Below are 26972 nucleotides of genomic sequence, written 5' to 3'. Positions count from 1 at the left end.
ACGTTTTGTACCGCAAGTCTCACTCTTATTATTATCTCACTCACACACACACACACACACACACACACACACACACACACACACACACACACACACACACACACACACACACAGCAAGATTGTGAGACAACTCAAAAGTGAATTCTGAACTTCAAATAATGTTTTCCGGTGGTTGTGTAGAAACACAGAAAACTGCTTAAAACTTTAACAATCACATTCAAGATTTATTCAATGGGTATATTAACTCTGTGGTTAACAATGTAGTTTTATAACTCAAATTAGTTGCGTTACTGGTTATTAGTGTTGGTGCGTTCAGTGGGAAAGTTAGACATGGAGACACTGGATAACTGTTTTCATATTTCTTTATTTTTCAAATATATTTGTATTGAATTTGGTGTGCTATATGTCGTCAAATGAAGATTCAAGAGCTACAGTTCATTCAACCCTTTTAACTGTGTATATGTATGTTGTAATGCACTTATAGGTGTTTTAATTCATTTCTATAATAATACAAATCTGATATATCAGAATTTAAGTGTTGATCTATTCAATATTCTTCAGTAGACAATAGCTATATAACAGTACTTCCATTTAGAGATTAAAACATCAACAATCAAATTCTACAATACATTACAAACAAAGGCCTCTGTATTTAACTTTAAATATAAGTGAAAGAAGAGAATGTGCTTATTTTCAGCAATGTTCACATGTAAACATTTAAAGACGTGCACTCGAAGCATTGGATCATTTTCTTAAAGAACGATTCAAACAGTCTGCAGATGACAGATTGGCAAAGATTCAGACAGTTTAGAAGTAAGACTCATCGATATCAACAAAGTGCTTGACTGTATAAAAGCATAAAGTATAAAATTGTGTTGTCAGAGACAAGAACCAGCCCACGATATCTTCTTTTATCAATGACCTGTAAACATGGCAGGCAGTGTAAACACGTTTTGCCATTCAGAAAATGTTAAAACTACTGCTGAAGAACAGTTACTTTCCTACAAAGGTATTAACAAGTGATTACCCATTTTGAAAACAGACAATAATCTGTACATATTTTGACAACCAACCATTTTTAAAGTTGTACTCTTAAAAATAGAGCACCGTCCTGCAATTAGACAACGATGACGAGTAGACAAAAACAAAACATTACCACTGATTGACAAAAGGCAACAAAACCGAATTTCTAACATACTGTTTGCAAAGTGTGTGATAAGGTAAGTCTGTCGAATATTATGCGTAAATACAGTTGTTTAATTCTCTGATAAACCAACAGTAAGTGTTGAAAGACAAATATGTATTAATGTAGAGGTGCATCAATAACCGCTATTTGCCAATTTCGCGTGAACAGTTTTAACAATAAATGCTTTATAATTTTGGAGATGGCTAAGTTAATTCTGTATGTGCAGTTTATTTATTAAATAACAGATGAAAATAAATGTGATAATATTCAATTATTATTATTATATAGAAATTATGCCTAGGAATTCAGCGCAAGCCAACACTGCATGTAGTCAGTTACACGCGACAGTAAAATAAATGTAGTCTTTTACTGGTCCTGGTATTGGTGCATCGCTACTATAATAATTACAAATTACACTTTAAGTGTTGTTGCTCAAACTTGTGTTTAACGTGCACATTTTCTGCTGTCAATGCATTCGAGGTGCATATGTTTGTGATTAGTGTGATGGAATGAAAAATGTATAATTATGTATATAATTAAATGATTGGAAAACATGTTTAATTTAGGTTGAATTGCCAATTGATTATTTAGGTTTTGCTGTAAAAGATTCTTGGCACAATGTTGCCTCCAACAACAAGTTAAGGGTTTTAGTTTGTGAGCAACACAACCTACAATATCTTCTCACCAAATACAAGTTAAAGACAACATCTTACAAGTACCTGATGTGAGAATCAGAGCATAACATGTTCTGAGGCAATTCAGCCCAAATTTAAATCTTTTTTCTTTTTTTTCTTGTTTTTGTTATACAGTATTGAACTTTGCATTTTTGCTTTGTAAACTTTAAAACATGTAAAGTCATTAAATAACTTTGTCTCTCCAGATGCATTGTCCTTTCTTCACATGTGGCTCAACGGAGGACCAAAGTGAAGGTTGTGTGACTGTCCTTCATCTGTCACACAGCTGGCAGGTTAAGACATGAATCTCTTGCACAGCTTGTTTTTCTCATCATTACGCGTGTTCACCGCATCGTGCAGTAATGTCAGCACAAGCTCTAATCCACCCCATCAAAGCCTTGTGCGTTCTCAATGGCGATGTGAAGTTTCTCCCTCAGCTCCTCAAAGGACTCATAAGGAGGCAGATCCAGTCGATTGAAGCTTTACAAGGTGAAAGTAAAGACAATGAGGAAAACAAGGGAACAATCATATCAAAACAAAAGTCATGAAACATAAACATTTGTAGGAATCAACTGCAGCTGCTATGTATTCATTCGTAATTCTTAAAGAAGACAGTCCAGTAAGTTAGTACTGCACCTCCATCAAAATGATGGACTTTCCAGAGGTAGATTAAATAAGGAATGGTCAAAAATCCCTAAATGCAGCTCAATTGCTATGATTGCATTTTCTATATGACTTACTATGAAATTGACTTTGACATGAAAAAATAAAACATCAAGTTGAGTTCTCCGTTAATAGTGAGGTGTCTTTCTGAGTCTAATGAATGGATGTATTTCTCAAAGAGCAGAGTGAGAGCTATGACTGTATCCAACCACTAGAGGGCTTCAACCCACTATATGCTCCAATAAATATGATCTTGTAGCTAAAAAAAACATTATCATTCATTATCATGGCCACACAAAACCTCAGTGATAAAAAAAAAAGGTAATGATGCCATGAGGGCAGCCCCCTCTTAGTCGATTAGTCAACTAATCGGCCGTTTTAGTCTTAGATATTCTTTAGTCAAGTAGTCATTTTTATGCTTTACGCTTATCTTTTCATGCTGAATGAATTATTTCCAACGTATAAGCACAATTCTGGTAAACACAAAAATGTTAGTGATTCTTTGTGGAGCAACTTTTTTTTTTTACTGATCTGTTGATTAAATCAACTAATCGATGAGTCGTCAAAATCGTATGAGTGTTAGTCGACTCAGAGCTTCTTTGGTCAAGGTAAACCCTATAAACCATATTATGGCAGGACATCTCTGTGGCACGTCAAAGCCCCAATCCATATTGTCTTTGGGTTTTAACTGAAATCTCTGGTCTCACTACAAACCTCACTGCTCAAAATGACCGACATCTCAGTAGCAAGATAATGTAAGCAAATCTTTTTTTTTTTTTAAAGCAAAAATCAGCTCTAGCCTTTTTAAATAAGAAAAATATTAACCAAATAATGCGAGTAAGGTGCTCACCATGTGTGGGCTCGAGGGAGTTTTTCACGTGTTCCCCACTGCTCGATGGTGAACAGCTGTGGTCCGTTAGACCCTAGAAAACAAACCCATCAAACATTAGACAAACACAATCAACCTGATTTCAACTGGAATGTATTTACAATAAAACAAAAAACTATTTTTTAATTGTTATAATAAACTGTATAGAGGTAAACGTGATGACTCATCATTTCATATCATAATACATAATTATCTAGATTAAGCAAGAAACTACTTTCTCACATGTAGTAAAAAAAGTGTTATCTCACCGTAGAGCTCAGCAAAGCCATTCATCGGGACCCTTGAAGTTCCTGTCACAAACTGCAAGAGCCTGATTCGCTTTTCTGCATCCATCAACAGCACTGTCTAAACAAAACAAACACATATACAAATAAATAACAAATACAAAGCTCTTCTTGAAAGGACAATAAACTCTGAAATGCCAACAGTTCAGCTTGATGGCTCCAGGCATGGAAAGTTGTCTTACTTTCCAAAACCACTGGATAACAACGTGGTTAGAGCAGTAGCTGTTCTTGTACTTGGTGTTCTCTCTCCAGTCGTTCACATCCACATCTCCAAGACCACACATGAGCAGCTGTGGAGGAGAAGACGGGAGGTGGACACATCATTATTAATCTGTCTCTAATAAAGCTACAATAAACCAATTGATCGTAATTTCATCAGGCAGACTGAAAACTTACCTCGAGCTCATTCTCATCAAAGATCTTAATCACATCTTGTGGTATCAACTCAAAGAATCCCTAAAAACACAAACATATGACTTTTCTTCTTGCTTCATATTGTTTAATGGTGTCTTTACCATGTTACAAAATAGTGTATCAAATAGTTTGTTACCTCTTTAAAGGCAGTCATCTGCTTCTGTATCCTGTTCACAAACCTCCACTGCATCACCAGACTGTCAAACACAACACGGCCAATTAGCATCGAGCCATCATTTCAACACTTTGAAAATGATGAGAAGTGTTTTCTTCTCTCTCTTTCTTACTGGATGTATTCCTTCTTGGTGTCATTAGTGATGACAATCTCTGAGCCGCCCAGCTTCAGTTCATGCTGGTGGGTCTGAACAAGAAGAATTACATGTATAATACAAATTACAAAGTTGACCACTTATCACAAATCAAAAGTTGTTGAGGCAAAGATGACATGTTTGAACACACCTGTCCAAACAGCTCTTCATCAATGGTAAACCTCAAATCCAAGTCTGTCGGGTCGTTCTCCAAAATCCACTTCAAGGAGTTGAAATATTCATTGTCCTGAAAAGACAACACACAACATTAATATCTTCCAGATCACCTGATCCAGCTAATTATTTGCAGTCGAAACACGTGACACTCACAACAGACTCCATGTCCTGGAGAGTGATTGACTTCTGGAGCATCATTTTGTAGAAAGGCCGAATGAAGAAAGCTTTAAAAGAGGACACATAAAAATGTCAGGACCTATAAAATCATCATCTGCTCTAATCCCTTTGATCTCCCCTCTGCCCTATGACAACATTTATACAGGTGGCACTCACCATCCAGCAGTTTTCCATGATACACGGCCATGCCTGCCACGCGACCGATGAACTTGAAGTAGGACAGGTGGTCCTCATTACATAAACCTGAGTTTGGGTTAATCTGCAGTGTGTAGTTGTCTCTGCAAGACAATTCACAAAGTATGAACAGGAACAAATATTTTCCTAAATCAGCCATCCTGGTTTCTGGCAGATAATTACAGCTTGTTTATGTGTATTCTTAAATTGCTGTTATTATAAGAAACAAAATCCTGTGATTGTATAGGGATCTTGACTTGAAGCTTGAGGTTTGTATTTTCATTGATGCTCATCACAAGTTATGTAAATACGGCTCATTTTCCATCCCCCAATTACAATCTTGCAGACTACATGTTGTAGGACAGTAAAGGAAGATGAACAATTTAAAAATTGTATTGTGGCCTATGACGCTCTGTAAACATAAATATCATACACAGAGTATGTGTGCGCACAATATGAGCAGTGATGTATTATGTAAATGTCTGATATTTTCTCAGATTTACCTGGACTTTGCAGACCTAAAAGGCAGATCATCTGCCCTAAATATCCTTTATTTACTGTTTCTTTCTATAAGTTAGAGCACCAGCACATCTAAAGCTCTACATTTTAATGGCTGGGCAGCAATACAAGACGGCTTTGTCCAAACACAACTTAGATGTATAAGACCATTAGAGGAAACATAAACAGAGGCAGTGTGTGGACTCACGTGGCAGAATACTCAAAGAGTCCGTAGTACGGGTTGAACATCTCCTTGGACATGAGGAAGAACCACTCTCTGGCGATACCACCATAGTCCAGTCCCTTTTCTCCTTCAAACTCCACCCAGAGTCTTGCCTTCAGCAAGTCTGCCTTCTTCACTGACAGGATGCGTCGGTATGAGTCTTCCAGCACCGCATTTCGCCTCAGCTTCATCTCAAAGCGGTTTGGGATGTCAGCCTACCCAAAAATGTATTGCGTTCATTAAGAAGAAAGTTGTGATCATCTACAGGTTGAATAAATACAGCATATGTGAAAGTGACAAAATAATAGAGGTTAAAGCAACACCAGTCCTTATTAGATCAAATAGAAGTAATTGTAAAGAAGCAACAGTTACAGTTGCTCTTTCAAGACTCTCACCGGCTTCTTCAGCTTCTTCCGGAAGTAGTCATACTTCTGTTTATAGTCTCTGGAGTAAGGCACTGCCTAGAACCAATAGAGGACAGCCTTTAGAGAGAAATCCATCGTAACCTTATGACTTATACTTCAGTCAAGGATACATATTTAGAGGAAACCAGCAAATAAATAACAATTTTTATTGTGTACTAATATCTTAATACTAAAAGATAATCTGTCAAATATAATCTATACTCACTGGTCCGGTTATAGCTGAGTTCTGCAGCCTGGGATCATCCCATTGTGTGTTCTTGGTGTCTGTGAAATATAATACATCAGAGGCCATTCATTAACATGGAAACCTACACATTGTTTAGTCCAAGATGTAATGAGTATTAAAAGTCATACGCACTGTGATCTATGTAAAATATTCTCCCATCGGTGTGGATCCTCTCTTCCCAGCCAGGCTAGGATGAAAAACATTTTACATACTAAATATGTTGGCTTTTAGACTAATAAATAGAATAAACCTAGGCGATCTGCCCTGATTATTTATTACAACACAGAACAATTAAGGTTTCAGGTATGATTTTTGCCTGTAATCTAAAGCCTAAAGTTGATGAATGTCTTTCAATTGATTCGTTACTGAAATTCTGTAACTGCCGAATTTACCGGCAGAGGGCCGAGATCAGATGGGTCGAGTGAGGGTCTCTTCCTCATGTGCACAGGAATTTTGGGATGCCTGGGATCTTCCTGTTCAGAGGAAAACAAACAAGGAGTGTTTCAGTCTAATAGGAAATACTTAGACAAGAAACAGCATTGGGTATACTGCAGACACTTTGTAGTGCATTTGTATCTATTCATGGTCAATACACAAGACTGAATTTAAAAGCAAATCTAAAGTCTGCTGCTTTCTCACCCAGGTAGTAGTCTTAGTCATGTGGTTAATGAAAAAGGGTCTTCCACTGGGAGCACTGCGAACCTCCCATCCACCCGGCAGGGAGCCAGAATCATGTGTCGCCTCTGGGCTTGGGATGTGCTGAGAGGGAGAGTCCTCGGGGGACATGGGTGGTAAGGGTGGAGTCTGGCTCTGGGGTACACCTGCACCACTCTGTGCTGTTGTTGCTACTGCTGCTGCTGCTGCTGCTGGTGCTGGTGCTGGTGCCTCTGTGGTTTTCTGTCCAACAAGAAAAATAATATTGAGAAGTATGGAGAAATGTGGTTGAAAAATTGCCAATTGAGCATCAGTTTCCATACTTTTTCCCCTCTATCAGTATTAATGAGAATAAAATAAAACACATTGTACCTGAATGAGGGGTCGTGTCCATGAAGTGGTTCGACTGTTGTGGTTGACAAAGTAGCGTCTTCCTTTACTGTCTCGCTTCTCTTCCCATCCTGGAGGCAGCACAGCTGAGGTTGGAATATGCTATAGAATGACATAAAAAGTGATCAATACTGAAAACCTCAAGCTCATTGAGAAACCAAATACCAACAGTGAAACGCATACATTTACTAAAACTATTTCCTAACTTCCATACCACAGGAACTGGTAAATTATAGAAAACAGCTGTGACTCTTGAATGGTGCTATCTGTCCACAAAGACAGCAACATTCTGATGTAAGACAGGTTTAGTAAAAAGTAGGAAGGAATGATTTCCATAAGGGAGTGAAATACCCACCACGGGATTAACAGGATGTTCTTCTACCGTTGAAGTCGGGGCACTTCCTCTGCGACTGGAATGACTTGAATTACTAGCATGATTCTGCAGCACAGAGGAAGCATGTAAAAGACAACAATGATCACTTGGCCATTAATGTGTTATACACTTTTCACTCTTTCACTAAAAATGTGTGGTTCCTATCAATCTCTTTGTGAGCCTTTACTCCTCTGACTTTCCGGTAAACAGAACCGTATGGGCCACAGAAAATGACTCACCATCTGGGAGGCGCGCAGCTCGCCAGCTGTGGCTCCAGAAAAGTGAGTGTTTCTCAGCTCGTCTGGGAATTGCTCGAACTCTGCAGGCCCATGTGGTGGAGGTGATGCGAGCAGGTTGTTGTTGTGGAACAAGGTGGACTCGTCCTCCGTAATGATCTCCCAGCTCTAGAAGATGAGACAGATGAGATTCATCAAGAAGACTCGGTGGGGGGTTGATCTCAGGTTAGATCTGACGACAACAGTTCTGCCAAATTACTCAGTTTGAATAAACAGTGGACTGTTGTTTTGTAAACCTAAAAGTGAAATGGTTTAGGAAGTGTATTTCTTCAAGTGTTAAAGCCAAAGCCCTCAGAGGAGAAGCCAGAACTACACTGCTACGACCACCAGTGCAACGCCTGGCTTCAACATGTCATTTGCATAGCCATCAGAACACACCTCTTTTGTCCTTCCCTTATTCATTCACCGAAAAGGCTTCTTTTAAAAAAAGTGTTAAAGTTACCTCAGGAGACTCTCGTGTGTGGTTCTCATCTGGGTCTGAGATCTGTCTGCGTGTATTCAAAGCTTGCTCTGCATCCATATTATTGTTCTGTCTTCTTTGCATGTTCACATCACCTTCCCTGTTTAGGATGGACACGCGCACGCACGCACGCACAAGCACAAGCACACACAAGCACACACAAACACACACACACAAAATCAGTACGGCAACAAAAATACAATGATGTAACTTTGCTGTGGAGAGGGGAGCAGTCTTACTGGGTTGTGGGTCGTGTCCACTGTGTGGTTCTGGTCTCATGATTGACAAAGAAGGTTCTTCCCAGGTTGTCCTGCCGCTCCTCCCAGCCAGGGGGCAGAGCAGGCAGCAGCTGGCTTTGTCTGGGACCTGACATGTCCTGAGACTCCAGAAACTCCCATCCAGGCTGCTCAACATGAACAAAAACTGTTAAAAGGCAGCACAAGCAGGGTGGCAACAATGTCCTAATGCCGGCTGTTTAAGTGCACGCACCAAAAATTACTTGCAAAATACAAGAAAATGCACTGCTAAGATGAAGACTTGGAGACTACATTACATGCAAGTCTTTTTTTGACCTCAGGGTTCTATGCTCTAACCTCAGGGTTCTATACGATGACCTCAGGGTTCTATGCTCTAACCTCAGGGTTCTATACTCTGACCTCAGGGTTCTATGCTCTGAACTCAAGGTTCTATGCTCTAAACTCAAGGTTCTATGCTCTGACCTCAGGGTTCTATGCTCTGAACTCAGGGTTTATGCTCTGCACTCAAGGTTCTATGCTCTGAACTTAGGGTTCTATGCTCTAACCTCAGGGTTCTATGCTCTGACCTCTGGGTTCTATGCTCTGAACTCAAGGTTCTATGCTCTGACCTCAGGGTTCTATACTCTGACTTTAGGGTTCTATGCTCTGACCTCAGGGTTCTATGCTCTGACCTCAGGGTTCTATGCTATAACCTCAGGGTTCTATGCTATAACCTCAGGGTTCTATGCTCTAACCTCAGGGTTCTATGCTCTGACCTCAGGGTTCTATGCTCTGACCTCAGGGTTCTATGCTCTGACCTCATGGTTCTATGCTCTGACCTCAGGGTTCTATGCTCTAACCTCAGGGTTCTATGCTTCACAGCTCTGCTTTTAATGTCGCTGAACGTGAGACATACTGCTTTTGAACTGGCTGTGGGAATAATAAACATATAAGAGTCTGTCCATTCTTGGTTAAGCAGTCCACATTTCTCTTTTGGAAGCTGCTCTAAAATGTTACCTTGAGGCTGCAGGTTATGTATTATGTGAACAGGGAAGAATAATCACTGTGTAGGCCAACCAAACACAAGAGGATCTGTGGGAGATACCTTCTTACTCAGCAATCACAAGCAAAACTTACGTCTGTGTCCTCGGCCTGTTCTGCTGTTTCCTCTTCTGAGCTGGGGTTTTTTGGCAGGTAAGTCATTTTGAGACGCAGGTGACCTTTGACTCTGGACTTGTGGCTGCGTAACCAACAGATTAATACAACATTTGTACAATGAAAAAAAAATTATGTCATGACAAAAAAATAGGTCTGAACTGTGGCCTATCATTTTGCCTTCAAAGTAACAAATGTGAAATGGAATGTAAAACAGGAGAAGACAAAGGATTAAAAAGCCATGAAATCATGCCAACCTTCGTGGGTGAAGCAGAAAATCCTTGAATGTGTATGGCCTTTCTGTATTAGGATTTTCTGTCTGAGAAAAAAAACAAAAAGAATAAAAATATATCTTTAATTCTCAAAACATTTTGACAGTGAATAAATGTACTGCATGGCAGTGTATCAGAACACAGTACTGTATGTTTAAAGATACTGATGATGGTGGAAGTGGACCATGAGGGCTTACTCGCGGGTGTTGTATTTATAATGAAACAAAAGCAGGAACATAACATAAACATGACGGACTGTGTTTCCAAAACAATAGACAACGATGTGGAACAGACACTAGAATGAGGGTGCGTGTAAATATTCCCATGATGACAAGGGTCAGAGCGACAGTCAAATACTAAATACATTCTAACTTTCTAACTTACTTGAACTTAGACAGGCTACAGATATCAATGTACAAAGAACGAGGATTTACTGCAATCAAATAACTTACCGGTATCTGATTTAAGGGGACGTCCACCTGTCCCAAAAAGTCGTCACGTGTCTGACAAGTAGGGGGAGAGAGAGAGAGGATCATGACAATATTATCTCCCTCTACATTCAAAAGCACAGAGGACTGGCCTAGACATGCTCTGTTAATTAGCCAACTTTAGTAATAAGAAACATAAAACGAGATGCTGTTTATCTGATTTTCTGAAAGTGATTTATTTTGTGTAACTTCTCTTTTTCTTTGTCTGCTACATCCATTACGAGCCAAATCCTCCCACAAACTATCTTTAAGAGTTAGATTAAACTGCACTCTCTTCATACTTAAAACAATGTGATTCAGTTGACTATTTTACATCTATCTATCTATCTATCTATCTATCTATCTATCTATCTATCTATCTATATATATATATATATATATATATATATATTCATTCATTATGTAGCCTAGATAGGAATGTGTTTATCAGCCCACAATGAATGGCTAATTGTTATTTCCAGAGAGATTGGGACCAAAATAATGCAGCATTTGTTAGCTACACTTCTCTTTTCTCTGAACACTTCACACATTCACTGCATGCCTTTATTGCAGCCTTTACAGTCTCAAAGGCAAACACAAGCTGCACTGAGGGAGCCAGCTTTGTGACCAAATTAACACCCGTGTCAGGTCAAACTGTCTAACAGCAGTATAGAGTGTTTATGTGAACAAATATAGAAGGAGGCCTCCTTCGTTCTGCCCTTGCATGTCTAATAGTGGAGCCAAGGGAAGCAGTTATGTCGAGGTTAAAAGATACAGTACATGCTACATGCAACTAGTTTGGTAAACACAGTTTTCACTGATTATTTTTACTCTATGTATTATTCTGACCCATTCTGGGTTTCATGTGAATTTTAGCTACATCATAAGTAATTAAAGTAATTATTGTATATTTCATAAATGAACACCTAAACAAACAGAAGTCCACAAGTTAAGACATAAGTATTACTATAAATTTGCAATTTTGTTGTTTGAGGTATTCACTCTTACTCAATGGCAGCAGTTACTGTGAGTCACTCTGGACAAAGAAACACAGCTAAAATTAAATTACAAGTGTAAAGAAGTAGGGTTACAGTTAGCAATTATTTTCATTATTGATTAATATGCAGACTGTTTTCTCAACTATACAATCATTTCATGTCAGAAAAGAGTTAAGTGACAAAATGCAATTTCCCAAAGCTGTAGTTGACCTAATTCATTGCTTATTTTGTCCCAACAACGATCTAAAAAAGGCAACACATATTCAGTTTACTATCAAGAAAAGCAGTACATCTTCTCCACTGTGAAACAAAAACTTTTTGGTTTTGTTTTGAATATTACAACGCTCTGGTCAAGCACATTTGTTGTCATTACTATTCTGCAACCTGTAGTTGCTTTCCATTTCCAGTGTGCAACTGTTTTTATGGAGCATTTTGAGAAGAGCTTTGCACAGTGGTTCCCTGACAGTGGAGTCTTCTATAAAACTGATGTTGATGAAAGAGAGACCAGTGGCATTAATGTTGGTTACATATATTTACACTCCACGGTCCACAGGACATTAAAAAAAGTTTAATTTGTGTTTATTTGGGTATTGTTTACAAACTGTCAGTGTACTGGATATTTCCATATATGTATGCATGTCTACATAATACAACGTAGTTCATTTAAAGCATTGCGATGTACTCTTTTCCTCCTCCTTAACTGTAAAGAAATGAAAACGCCTTGTGTCAACTGACTGAGGCATTGGATTTCACATTAAGTTGAAGGATGTTTATAAACTTCAGTGTCTTGTCTCACATTACTACGGTTATAATCTCAAATTATGGCAATGTTTCTCACAACTTATTTAGGTCAATAAATCAAGTACAACATTTTGCAGGACAACATGTTTGTATCACATTCACATCAGTTGCGAGTACTGATACGACTTATCTTAAGCTAAAGTCCACTTTCATAATACATTTTAAGCCCAGGGCTTAAACTAATAAAGTAATAGTCACTCTTTACTTCTGTACCGCTCAGAACAATATTTATTAATACAATCTGCCCATTATAGCTTTTAATAGTCTGCTCAGATGTTGAAAACTTAACAAGACAACAACTGATCCCTCGCTTAAATTAAAACTAAGTATGCCACAGACAGCAATGCATAAACATTTCAGGCTAATAGCTGGTTTCACAAGTCAAGTAGGTAATTTCAGTAACAAACAGAGTTTTCCATCAAGCGAAACCGTCTGTTTCTTTGGAAAGTTATTGGATGCAGAATGGATTGAGGCCAAGTTTAACGAAGAAGAAGTGTTTTCTTTGGTCACATGACAAGACTACCCAAGATAAAAAAGACAGCCATAGATCAATGTTCATAAAGAGCATCCTTAAAGGTTCATGTGACACTAATTGAAACTTAGTTTAGCATGTGGCATTAAGCAGTGCTGACCATGTACTGTGGGAGGTTGTGGCAACACACATGTTTGGGCATTTGATGAGCAAGCTCAGTGATATCCATCTCAGTTGGGCTACGACGAACTGCTTTTAACAGGTGGACAGCAGCATGTGAAACCTACACTTCTAAAGAGGTACACAGCTAATGTTATTGGAGCAGTGTCGGATGTTAAGCCATACTGATCAGGAATGCATGTTCATATCTGAGAAACAATTCCATAAAATAGGTTTGAAACAAGATATATTTTGGTGAAACCACTCATGAGTCTGCCGGAGCTGCAGAGACTATGCTTGATTATCTTAACAAAGTGAGGTCAACGCTGTGAAATGAGGAAGCCCATATTTTCCACACCTGAAAGCATTTGCTGTCACAGCAGGAGGCAGGATCACCAAGTTTGGTGGCCTGCACTGCTCATGTGTTATGCTGACCGAGTGTATAACCAAAACACATTATTTTGGCTGGGTTGCACCAACAAGGATGAACTCCTAAACTAATCCAGTTGCACCAAACTTTAAACCTAGTTTAACCTTAGTTTACAATTACTCCTGGGTAAATCTGACCCTCTGGTAATCTTGGTTTAACTCTCATTTATATCAAGATTAAAATCAAATCTGTTGCACCAGTTATTTTAAACCTAGACTAAACCAGGATTAGCAGTTATATTTAAACCACCATGGAGGAGGTTTATCTGCGTTTTATTGACAACATGGCTGTATATCTTCGCTGGATTGCATTAGAGGAAGAAGTTCCTCGCAGGAAAATTAGAGATAAATTAAACCCAATTGAATTTTATGACAACGGCGAGTTTTCACAGCATATAGATTCACAAAGGAGTCTGTCATGAACCTCAATTGAAAGGTTGGACCATCAATCAAGTATGGAAGTGAGAGGAACGTTGCTGTGCCAACACTTCTCCAGCTCCTAGTAGCTTTGTGATTTTATGCTACAAGGTTAGTTTAGGGAAAAAAAGCATTTATTTAGGGTTATTTAGTTCCGTATTTGTTAAACGTACATTGTGAATTTGTTTACATTTCGGCGGAATCCATCATGGTGGACATAGAACATAAACTAATCCTGTTTTAACCCTGGTTTAAACTAGTTTAACTAATGCAGGGTTAAAGTTAAGATGTGCAACACATGTCTGATTAAATATAAACCAGTTTAAACCTAGATTTACTAACCCTAGTTTAACTCTAAACCAGGATTAATTTAATCCTTGTTGGTGCAACCCAACCTTAGACACTTAAAAGGAAGAAAGGAGTCATATACTTCTTGTTTGCTGCTATATTCCAGTTTTAAAAGTTAAAGTCCAAGAGTTAAGCTTAGTATCGCTGGGGTCTTTTCATTACGAGTGACTTTTCGAAACCACAAGTTACATGTGAAGGAATCTGAAAGAGTTCCAGCTTTAACGTGGTAATGCAACCTATCACAACCATTACAAACACCGTGGCAGCTGCACAAAACTAGCTGAGACAATAAAATGTGAACGATACATAATGATATGTAGCTTATCTTTGACTTGATACCTCGGAAAATTGAACAAAACATAATTTAAACAAATTACATTTGTGTCGTTGAGTAGCCTACATTTTGGTTCTTTGTTATGAGTCATGTTTTTCCTCTTCCTTGTTTAATGTGGTCACCCCTGGTTGTTCATTAACTTGTAAGATGAGGTGTACGGGGTTATGAGGGCCCTTCAGATAAGAAATAAAGACCTGAAGTTTCCATAAAAAATTCCATTGTGGGATGAAAAAAAAGAAATTATATATACACACACACACACACACATACAGTATATATACATACAGTTTCTAGAATAATAATAAAATGTTAAACTGTTTATGTTTGCATTGTGTCCTGGTGTGTGTGTGCATATATATATATATATATATATATATATATATATATATATATATATATATATATATATATATATATATATATATATATATATGCACACACACACCAGGACACAATGCAAACATATATATATGCAAACATATATATATATATATATATATATATATATATATATATATATATATATATATATATATATATATATATGCACACACACACCAGGACACAATGCAAACATAAACATGTGCAGGATGTGCATATATATATATGCACATCCTGCTGCAAGTGACACATTAAACCAAAATGATTATCTTTATCACAGTAGTTTGTCTCTGCCAATGTTGAGATCAACAAAGGGTGTCACATTTTGCCCATATAGGTCTCGTGGAAGAGGAGATTTAGATCTTGCAATTTTTTGATTTTCAATGACTGTTTGTTTTCCCCTTTAATTGTTTGTAGTAAATATATTTAACCTTGTTGTTGGACTGGTTGTAGGCATGAGGTGATCATTTTAACTGCTGCAGTAAAAAAAGAAAGTAATTCGTATGAAATTCATTTTACTACATTTAGTCAGGAAAATCAAAACTATCTAAAAAAAAAACAAAAAACACTTGCATTTCAGGAACATAATTTTTTCGTATGCTTCCCTGATATACTTATGTGCCACGTGACTAAATATCCGCAAAGGACTTTGAACATCAACGTTCAAATGAAAATAATACACTTGCTTGTATTTCACTGGCATTTTTAAGTAAGAAAATATAACCTCAATTAACAAAAGCAAATGTAGGTCTTTCAAATTAAATGGACTGGCTAATTAGGTAAAGAGTACACTTTCTTACTTGACAACCTGCTAAATGCAGGAGGGGGGCTGACACCTGACACATCACAAACACTGCCTGGGGGAACGCGCCAACCTTTTACTGGGAAAGGCTCACGCTATCTTTCCACACACACACACACACACACACACACACACACACACACACACACACACACACACACACACACACACACACACACACACACACACACACACACACACACACACACACACACACACACACACACACACACACACACACACACACACACACACACGACTGGCATGACTGTGCTGCTCTAGTATCATGTTGTTAAATCCACGGGACTGGGCAGTGCTACAGACCACCAGACTATCTGGAGTCAAGGGGAATATTTCAGAAGCACTTTATTTATACCAGCAAGGGGCACTGCTTTTCCCACCACTAAAATTAGACGGGGTAAATACTTAAAGTCGATTACTCATAGCGCTAACAGAAGAGTAAAACTGGAGAGATATTCTAAAGTTAAATGTCTTCATACAAACCAACAAACGGACAGACTCACAAGACTCGTTTTTTTTTTGGTGGGGAAACCAATATGAAAATGGATTTCCTGTAATGTAACTGAATACCTCTGCATGTTTGTCCACATTGGGCTTTTAATTGCATGACTTAGCTGGAGTGATCTTCTCAGTTACTGAATGTTGCTCTCGCTTGTGGTGAGGCTAATGGCTGACTCTGAGTAAACAGAGTTTTAAGGACTTTAATGGCGATAGCATTGAAGGAGAGGACAACTCAGCATTTAAATCGTGAACATTATTTAGCGTCAGAAGCAATCTTTTAAAGGTTTAATTTTCCTTCAGCAACCATAAGTTAAATATTTAGCACAGTCCAACTTTAAATTTACTTTGTAAATGAAAAAAGAAGTTCAAGTGACGTCACCTGAGCAGTCAAACCAAAGCAGTATGGAATCTACTTGAACCAGTTCAACAACATTTTTCTGTGTCACGTAAATACTTGAGAGAGCTCTTTGCCTCTCAATTCACTATAAAAAGGGACAGATTCAAATCAAAATGACATTTATCAATCTGGACTGTTTGGTGTTTGCTGAGAAGATGTGTGTTTTCTTCAATATAATGAGAATATATTTTTGGCACTTTAAGAACCACAAGACGAGTGCTCTATAGTTCCATGGTATTTGAGAGAATGCTGACGTCAATACGGTCGAGACAGGTAATGAGCATCAGCTAGTTCCAATAAAGAAACTTAACACTCACCTTGGTGTTTTGAACCGGACTCTTTCGCATGTTAATCCCTTCGTAGCTTGTGTTTATATCAGTGAAAGAGCTAGGAAACTTAGCTGGGCAGCAAGGAGACAAATGAATGTGCACATGAGGAGAGTGAGGACTACTGAGTTTTGGATTTGAAACGTGACATGAAATTCCAGTGTTAGCGTAGGGCACCTCCAGGGAAAAGCTCCTTTGTATAGCTCGATGACAATGGTTTTCCTCAGGCGTTTCCTGTCCTTTTCCTGATGAACAGACCTTTTTCTCTGTTTGTTTAGTTGAAGAGAACAAACAAGCAGAAGTACTACGGTACAGTTTTTTTCGAGGGTTGTGTTCACCATTAGGTCGTGTGGCTAGGTTAGTAGCCTCAGGATTATCCACATTGACTGTAGCCAGGGTTGCAGCTCCCTTGCCGGACATTATTGGTCTCTGGTGGGCAAAGTGAAGCAGCACGCTGCTGGAGTGACGATTCGATCCGTCTAAAGTTGACGACAGTTCCCTTACTTTACTCCTGTCCTCCATTTTGCCTTTTGGTTCTTCCTGTAAAGGAATATTGAATTTCACCATGTGTTTGGTGTCCCTTAACTCGGCTCTACAGCTTCCTTTAGGGAGACGATGGCCGCTTACTGCTGTGGTAATGGACTCTTTGCAATTCACTTCCTCATCATCTTGTGAGAATTCACTGGCAGATGTCTGTAGAGATGACTGATGAGACCCCCTTGCTGGTGGGAGAGCAGCTAGAGCCATTGGACTGACTGGGGAAGCAGGTGGGGTGTTGCAGGGGCTCTTTGGAAATATAACCAAGGAGGAGCACCGTCTCAAAGGGACCTTTGACTTGCAGCGGAGTAGACTCCTCTCCTGGGTGGTCCTGTGGTTTTCTGAAGCCTCTGGCTCAAAGATGCTGTTGCTGCTACAGTACCCGGCATCGCTGGCCATGCTGCTGCTGCACGAGCCTCCGTCAGAGCCACTGCCTGCTCCTCCTTCGCTGGCACCTGGGTCTCCATCCTCTAAACTGCCATCTTGCTCTCCACTAAGCTTTTCACAGGGCTGCAGCAAGATCTGTAGAATGCTCTTCTTATTAAATCCTCTAGCGTTAACCCCGGGTATGAATACTGAAGAGTACCGCTGTAAATTAGCATAGTCTGGTGACAGTGGAGTCACCTTCAAGTGGACAGATCTGTGCGCCAGACTCTCTGTAGGGCTACGAGCTGACACACTGGCTCCACTCTCCTCACCATGGCTGCTGAGGCTTTCTGACAGAGGGTCTGTGTTGCTTCTCCTTGACGCAAATTGTAAGCGCAGCCGACGTGCCATTCGGTTAACTCTCTAATCCCTGCAGCGCTGAAGAGAGCTACATGATCAAACTTGCTGGAAGAAAAAAAGGAAAGCAAAGCAACTGCTCCAAGCTCCGCTCTGTGATCACAATCATTAGCGTCTGTACATTGCCAAAATAGCTCTGGTGACAACTTACATTCCCCTCCAGGCTGATCTCAGCTTTTAGTCAGAGGGGGTCAGTGGTTCTGTTTGAAGACATGACCCAAACATACAACCTTTGAAACAAGAGAAATCCCAGATGTTAACTCCCTTAAGGAGGTTAAAGCCTATGTGGAAAACAATTACAATGGAACTTAGAGAAAGAGCCTCCACTGCTGACCCGCTTTATAACCTTAGTTTAGCTGCGAGTTCACAGCACCTCCTGAGCTCCAGCCAGATGAATATCTTACACCTCGTGTCTGTTCCAGCCCCCTCACTCCTGTTCACTCCTTTGGACAAAACAAGGACATGGTAGTCCTTCTATGTTGCATCTTATACTGAAGCTTTGACACACAGAAATGTTACATCTGCCTGAGGCCACTCACTCAAGACTCTACTTCCTGCTGCAGCTATGCTTCTAATGTTTCTACTGCTCTGTGCCCCCAAACATATTTTTAACCACTACTATTGAATTACAAAAAATAAAAAGGAAATAACTCTTAACATAATTCTGTCACAAACTGGGGAGTGGGTTGCAAAATCGCATAGCACAAAATAAAACCACCATAGCCCGCGAGTCGCAAGTGGAAACTGCAAAAGTACAAGTAAAGGAACAAAATACTTCAGAGACTGTTTTTGGCATGCAAAGAAACAGGGAATGTTATAACAGTGATAAAGTAAGCTGTGACATTATCTGCCTGCCTACGGAAAAACACAAGAAGATGAGAACAAGCTTTGACAGTGACATGACACCTGTTATAAGACACCTCATGTAACAGTCAGTGCTGGTCTGATTTCCTCTCAGTGGCTGTTGACAGTCCGATTTATTAATGGAAGCCTATTGTGCGTCAGGCTGGCCTATTTCAGGGCATTAGTGTGCATCCAAACCAATTTTAGTATAAGGTGTAATACTGAAAAAATAGCCAGGATAAAGACATGATTCATCAGAGGACACTTCACTGCTGCAGCTGCCTATTTCTTTTTACCAACATGACAAACTACCGGGAAACCTCGTGATTGGCTATCAATCACTCATGTGGCCAAAAACAGATTCAATTCATGGTGGTGCGTAGGTAATAAGATTGGTGACTCACACAACACAATTTATACTGAAGTCAGACAGTATGGTGTGTAATAGGCCAATCATAGACAAAGCTGCAAGAAATATACACATTAAATCCAGCACCATAAAAATAATGTGCCTAAAAGAAACGTTGAAAGATAAGCCGTATTATGCCATTACACCCTGTCAGTATGGTGTAGTTACAGTAGAGGCTGGACACAGGAGACAGGATGGCTCTGTCAATCAGCAGCCATAAAGAGTTCAGCTAACGAGTTGCTAGCATCACATTTACAGCCCCCCACCCTCACTACCACTGAACCATCTGAGAAAGGTTGATCATGAAGTGCACTGAATTATTGCTGGGCTGTCTGCTGTGTATTTTACTCTTTACTTTCACTCTTGGACTTTGTGTATCTTTACTATATTAATTACTGTGCTGTACTTCATAAAGACTGATCATAAATCCCACTTCAGTGGATATTTTTGATGTCTGTGGACAAATCTCATCATTCTATTTTCTTTAGCCTTCGGATTTGGATAAAAACCTCTTCCTGAATCAGTTTGTGCAGTTGGTTGCACAACAGCTCTTTACCCTTTTATCAGTGTTTTCCATGTGAATTCATGATGGCCCTTCATTCAAGGGAGGGCGGGGGAGGGGGGTGAGGCAGGGTGTAACCATGGCAACTTCTACATACGGTCATGTGCATACCCTCTATTCACGCCGTCTCTGGAAGAGAGACTGGGTCTGCTACACAAATATCTCCATGATAGCAGAAAGGAAACCTTAGAAAGTATGTTGTATAGATTTGCATGCGTCTAAATATGAATATATGTCTTTAGTGTCTGTAGGAAGGACCACATTGTTGTTGGATTAGCGCCTTGAGTAGCCTTCCCTCATTTTCTCAACAGTGTAACCTGCTTAACAAGCAGTCGAAGTGGAATAACAACAATGACATTAGGTGTGAACGATCAAACTGTGGATCACAAAAATGACCAGGGTCTATTAAAGAACAATACTAATACAATGAACAGCAAAACAAATGTTTCTGCTCAAGTTTCCTGAATTTCGTGCTTGTTCAGCATCAGTGTCGGAGCAGCAGTGACATACACATGCATAACAACTTGTTCACAGTGCGGACACGCCCTTCAAGTTTCCTCAAGATACACCTGGAGCATGATAAGTCAAACTTGAGTCAGTCACACCCAGGTTTGTTTGATTTTATGACACATCCAAGAAACATTCAGCCAAACTACAAACAAAATAACAAACTGAATCTGTGAAGCAGAGGCTAAGTTTGTGTGGAATATATGTGCATGTGTATGTGTTGACTGTATCTCTTAACTTTGTGACAAATAAGAATAAATAATTACAAACATAACAAAACAAATCACAATAGAAGAATGAAGTGGGACAAAACAAACACATAATTTTCATTGTATAGCCTAGCACAGGATTGTTATGTTCAAAAACAATTTGAAATGTTACATGTTGTACGTGGTAGGTTTCTGGGAACAAATTATTACAAATATCTGTGCACTGACGTCTTCTTCTGACATTCTAATGTGTTGCTTCTTGCTCGCTGAGCCGAGCAACCTGTACCAGTTAGGACAGGTTGTTGAAGCAGTGGGGGACAACAGGGTAAAGATAAGTCAAAACTCATTAGAACTGCAACTCAGAAAAAAACTGCAAAAAATAAAATAAACTACTAAATACATTATATTTGAGTATATACATATGGCTTGATAAATTGATTGGCTATGCAGCCACAGATCAATAAATATCAACAATGTGGAGTATAAATGTAGGGCAGGGTGCACAAACTACAGAATGTGTTACTTTGCTCATACGGTATTCTCTGAGTAAAGCTCTGATAAAACTGTTCTAAAAAAGTAAAATGAGGTGTGATTAGTAGACAATATCCCCACTAACTCACTCACTATGTTTACATACAGAGAGCACAGTGAGCAGCAAGTCTCAGACAGCAACGGTGCTCACTGTGCTCTGGCTGCTCGGGTGCCTCAGTACCTGCTGTGCATCAAACCAGTTTGAAACTGGGTCAGCAGCTCAACTGAGGTCAAAGACAGAAGCTACTATGTTTTACATAATATCTCCACAATCAACATGACATTCAGCACTTGACTGATATCCAACTCTTTCAATCACCAGCCACACCTCTCAACAACAGGCCTTTGGTTACCCTTAAGGTAGCCAGGTCTGCCCCTATTATCATCTCTGAATTATAAGGGATCACAGTTTTCCAACAATAACTTACATGTTGTGGCAAAATAAGGGCGGCTGTATCAGGCAAACAAACCAAAGTTAACCTTGCACTGACTGGCTGGATACCCGTATCCTTAGAAATACGACACATTCTTGTGTGGCACTCATTGGTCACATTGTGATAGACACATATTAGGTCATAGGAATTTTTAGTTTTGAACTTTAATTAGTTTTAAAGCTCTTTTCAAACATTTATGAGAAAATTTCCTGACTTGAACATCTTTGGGTTGGATCAGATATGCGGATTTGAAAGTGAGGTGTTGCAGACAACATTGACCGAATGCAACAAGACAGACATATTCTTAGACCGTCCCGTTGCCTCAGCTGTACTCCTTGAGGATCTAGGATTTTTAACAGGTGCCGCACAGTTCTTTGAGTCACTACCCAACCAGATTGGATGCATTTCAAATACATGAATTTGTATCCATGAAGCATCCCGTGTTAGTTCAACTGCTCCTACAGAAACAGAGCGACATCCAGCACATCAGATTGTTCAGGCTTTCTGCCTAAACAATCTTAACTCATTGAGATGCCTGCGCAGTGTTGACATACTAAATGTAATACCATCCTCATTTTTTTTTAGAAACATCAGTATTTTCTAGTGTATTTTCGAGAAGGAATTGTAGCGACCCTGTACAGGTATCTTTGGGGGGGATGTTCGGGCAGGAGTCTCTCTCTCTCTTCGGACAGGAAAGCAGCGTCCGTTTGGTGGGGTTGTGGATCTCGTAATTACGAGAAAAGATCTCGTAATTACGAGAAAAAGGGGTCTATTTTTTTTAATCCAGTGAATGCAATGTGCTTCCGTACATTTAAAAATAATATAGTAATGAAAATATTTTGCCCCACAATTATAACAAACTTGCATAGAGGAGGACAGATTATCCACCTTTCAGAACATGTACATGGTTGTGTGATGGGCACTAAAAAAGAGAAAACCGATGTACCCAATATCTGTAGGTAAACAAGAGCTGCAACAAACTGCAAGAGCTGCAACAAACTATTTAGATAATTGATTATTCAAAAATGTTCTACTTTCTCAAAAGTGAGAATTCTCAGCTTTTTTCTGTGATAGTGAATCTGAATATCTTTTGGTTTTTTCACCATTGGTCTGACAAATGTCAGACTTATAGAGAATTTACTGACCAAACTATTAATCAAGAACATAATCAGCAGATTAATTGATAAGGAAAAGGATCATTAGTAGCAGCCTGAGAGTGAACCAAGCTTTCCACACTTGTAATCCACAACCCAAGATATGTTGAGTATATCAAAATTATACTTAAAAACTTACCAGGCGGTTCTCATCAAACACCTCCAAGAGCAGACGATGCTTCCGGGGATCAACCTGAAAAATAATATAGACAATACCATCAAAGCGCACACGTACTGGGTTCAACTTAAAGCCATGGTAACCAAGCTAACAGAATTTTATAGTAACACATGATTATAACTGTATAGTAGATCTATCCAGAGTCCTGTTATAAAATGTCCTGGCACATACATGAGAGTATAGATATTCACACAGCTTGAGAGATAAACAGATGCATTTTAAAGGTTTGTCTATTTTAAGTTTCGCTTACTTTGAAAAAGAATTCTTCATTCCATTTCGGGTCCAGAGACTTCATGTAACGTGATGGGAAGGGAAATAAAATCCAAATAAATACAAGTCCACAAACAGAGGAAGTTGAAAAGCAAATGTAGATGTTCACTTGCTCACCTTTTTTATTGTTTTAGTCTGTAGACTTGTGATTTCTCCGTTGATAGGGTCATAGAGGGAGAGTCTTGTGTATGGATCACTGCATGACAAAGACACACACATTTGATTCATCACGTCTGGTGTTTACATTGATCTATAAAGACTGAAATGGTTATGATCTACTTCCTGTTCTTTATTAATTTGTGTTGTTTTTCTGCCATGGATCTCTACTTTATTTCTGAGGGAGATAAATCCCTTTACATCATTGTCTGATCCATCAGGTGCTGCATTTATACCTGAGAAACATTAACATTATGGTTTCAGCTACTCAATACTTAAAGCAAAGTTGATTCTAATTGTTATTTAATGATAGTTTGAGCCACTGGGGCATGCATTAAAGCCATATTCAACCATTGCCCAATCTTTGTGTCACTTTAGGCCTGCATCATTGTCATTTGTGATAGATTAAGTAAGTGATGTGACTTAGAGTGTGCTTAGATGTGCTGTTTGTTGTGGAAAAGGTAGTCATCCCCTTCCTGTCATTCTACATACAATGGTAGAGGATGCAATTTCTGACTGTACAGCTTTACTTAAGATAATGAGACAAACTCACGAGGAGATGGCCACTACACAACAAGATCACGAGCACAGAACGATGACGACCAAATTTGACTGAAATTGACTGAGAATTAATCTACTTTGCAAGTATGTATTGAAGTAAATCTTTAAAAAAAGATCTAGTTGTAAATTTATGTAGCGCTAAAATAATTTGTAATTTAGTGTTGCATTTAAAGGTTTTAGATTCTAAATTGTGAGGCCTGGCTGCTTTTCGTATCCAGTGTAATAGTTAATATTTGGTTTATAGGATTGCTGGATGGAAAAATAATACATATATATATATATATATATATATATATATATATATATATATATTTACTGTATATGTCCTATATTTGATATCCAAATTGTATAATGAAAAGATGATTGGCATGTAATTGATAATCAAATCAATAGTTATTTGCAGCCCTCATCATAAGGTACACAGCAAAAGTAAGAATTAAGTATCTACAGCTTACCTGGCTCCGAGTATATCTTTTTTGGCCAGCCCAATTCCAGCAACAACTTTCACTTTTAGGACTCTGGACTCTGCCTGAAAATTAAAAAAAAAAGAATAATACTAATGAGTTTGTGAATATGTTAATGACATAAAGACAGCTATGATGTCTTGCGCCACACATTAATCATAACCCAAACAACACCAGGACACAATGCAAACATAAACAGTTTAACATTTTCAGAGCGAAGAGAGAAATCTAGAGCAAGGTACTGGATAAAAAATAATAATACCAGTAAACAAAATTATTTTCCGGTATGACTGCCTGTCACATGTGCATACCCCCAATGCAATCAGTGTTTACGGGATGACGTAATATCCGGACAATACTTGACACTGTTGCACATTTCCCATCGTAACGCTCATTTATGGCTTTACTGTGAAGTTGATGAATCATCAGATGATTTCGCAATCAATCCCACTGACTTGGCACAAAGGACACAACTATCGGGCCCTAACGTTATCTTGAGGCTCTGCCAACGTGGTGTTCTTGAGCGAATTCGGCGTTTGGTCGATGTCAGTTTAGTGTGTGTGTGTGTGTGTGTGTGTGTGTGTGTGTGTGTGTGTGTGTGTGTGTGTGTGTGTGTGTGTGTGTCTGTGCGCGCGTGTGTGTCTGTGTCTGTGTCTGTGTGTGTGTGTGTGTGTGTGTCTGTCTGTGTGTGTCTGTGTGTGTCTGTGTGTTGAGGACGGGAGACAGCCGTTGGCCGAAACAGAGGCGTTAACAGCCGAGGAGCCTGTTGTGTTTCCTGGATAAAAAAGTGAACAGCTAGAGCTCTAATGTGGGTAGCAAGATGTACAGCTGATCAGTTCAATCGATAACTACCATATTGTAGCTCACACATAACTTCTCATACATTGAGTTAGCTCGCTAACGTTAGTTAACCGGATATCGTTTGGTTAGCTCGCGCGGTATTTCGTGTTAACTAGTTAGCCCGCTGGCTAACGACGTGGTCACGCCGACGGTTGATTTTGAGACACAGGAGCGTTAGTTTACCTCATCTATCTGTAGTCCTCGGATCTGTGGCGAAAGTGCAGCCATAATATCCTCGCCCTTCCTCCTCCCAGAGAGCGACAGTAACAAGAAGAGAAGATAGTGTTGCAGCCAACAGTAGACTCTTGAGGTGTTTAGTTTCTACTCTGCCTCTATTATGCTCTCTGCGTGTTTACGCTGGTAGCTGCCGTCAACCTGACCTAGTGGCTAGCTGAGACATCGTCGTCATTCACTGGATCCATGGTCCCCTTCTTTTCCTTCTCCTCTTGCTGCTGTGTTTCCTCCTCCTTCTCCTGCTGTGCTTCTTCCTCCTCCTCCTGCTGTGTTTCGTCCTTTCTCCTCTTCTTGTTGCCTTCTTCCTGGCAAAGCTTCAGTCTGAGGAAAGCCCAAACAACACGACCGATAGGTTCAGCTGAACGCGTCATAACTCTCCCACTGAGTAAAAAACGAGAGGTGGTGAAGTATTCAGGTGGTAAAAGTACATCTCTGTAAGAAAAAGTTGTATATCATTGTTACTTAACTTCGAGTAATTAAGTAGCCTACTACCAGTAAAAGGCAGTGATGGAATATATGTGTGCGTATATATATATATATATATATATATATATATATATATATATATATATATATATATATATATGTATATGTATATGTGTGTGTTTGCCTTTGTAATTACATTTGCATGTAATATGTTCTGCTCTGCTATTGTATTTCATTGTATATATAAAGTGTATATAACGTATATACAGTGAAATAGAATAGGTATTAAATTAACTAACTAAACGAGAAAAGCCGTGCTAGGGTTATTCATATTGATTCAATTAAAGGAGGATCTGGCCAGAGGTGATTTATTATAAGTAATCATACAGGTTGTGGGCAATATTAATCTTTAAATAACTGTATCTGTCAATTAAGTTAAAAGTACATTAGTTTTCTATGAAATGGAATGAAGCACAAAATAAAAACACAAATAAAATACCCTGAATTTGTATTTAAATACAAGGACATGTATAAGTTCCATTTCACCAGTGACACTGACCATCAATAAGCAACAGCAGCTAAGTATGGTGGTGTGTGTATGGCGTTGTTACATCAGCTATATTAATTTGAAGGATTCAAGGATTCAAATGTTTGTCACAAACAATATGTGTGAAATTTAGCTTCTCCAAATCTAAGTCTGAAGTCCAAACTAAATACTCTGATTACTGTCATCGTTGAGACCTTGCATATTTTAACTATAACTCAATACATACAGGATTTTTTAGGCTAATAAATTGGCAGGTTAAAACCTTATTCACTTTTGATTGTGTCATACACTGTCTTCTATCAGGCTTATCTCCCCAAGAG

At 38.9% G+C, this 26972-nt stretch overlaps 1 protein-coding gene across 3 annotated transcripts; it reads right to left on the bottom strand.

Moving 5' to 3' along the window:
- Positions 1–344: 344 nt before the first annotated feature.
- nedd4a (NEDD4 E3 ubiquitin protein ligase a) lies at positions 345–26021 on the bottom strand. Of its 3 annotated transcripts, XM_068576498.1 has the most exons (29): positions 25629–26021; positions 24597–24670; positions 23542–23620; positions 23405–23443; positions 23116–23169; positions 10607–10657; positions 10140–10201; positions 9865–9967; positions 8731–8894; positions 8474–8591; positions 7975–8139; positions 7718–7801; positions 7345–7464; positions 6958–7215; positions 6711–6791; positions 6451–6505; positions 6298–6356; positions 6063–6128; positions 5653–5882; positions 4929–5050; positions 4749–4819; positions 4570–4665; positions 4398–4471; positions 4247–4307; positions 4093–4152; positions 3879–3986; positions 3661–3757; positions 3374–3446; positions 345–2340 (listed from the first exon to the last, which is right to left on the bottom strand). In XM_068576498.1, exons 1-29 carry the CDS (start codon positions 25671–25673, stop codon positions 2238–2240), a joined length of 2772 nt encoding a protein of 923 aa, XP_068432599.1. In that variant the 5' UTR covers positions 25674–26021; the 3' UTR covers positions 345–2237. The 3 variants fall into 3 exon arrangements, with proteins under 3 accessions (XP_068432599.1, XP_068432530.1, XP_068432678.1); XM_068576429.1 differs by lacking the exons at positions 23116–23169; positions 23405–23443; positions 23542–23620; positions 24597–24670; positions 25629–26021 and adding an exon at positions 16999–18321; XM_068576577.1 differs by lacking the exons at positions 10140–10201; positions 23116–23169; positions 23405–23443; ... (1 more) ...; positions 24597–24670; positions 25629–26021 and having other exon boundaries at positions 10607–10637.
- Positions 26022–26972: the final 951 nt, after the last annotated feature.

The sequence above is a fragment of the Clinocottus analis genome, unplaced genomic scaffold (assembly GCF_023055335.1).
Source record: "Clinocottus analis isolate CAN_PGR_092001 unplaced genomic scaffold, fCliAna1.0.p SCAF_1, whole genome shotgun sequence".
NCBI classification, from domain to species: Eukaryota; Metazoa; Chordata; class Actinopteri; order Perciformes; family Cottidae; genus Clinocottus; species Clinocottus analis.
This window is presented reverse-complemented; position numbering and strand designations above follow the sequence as displayed.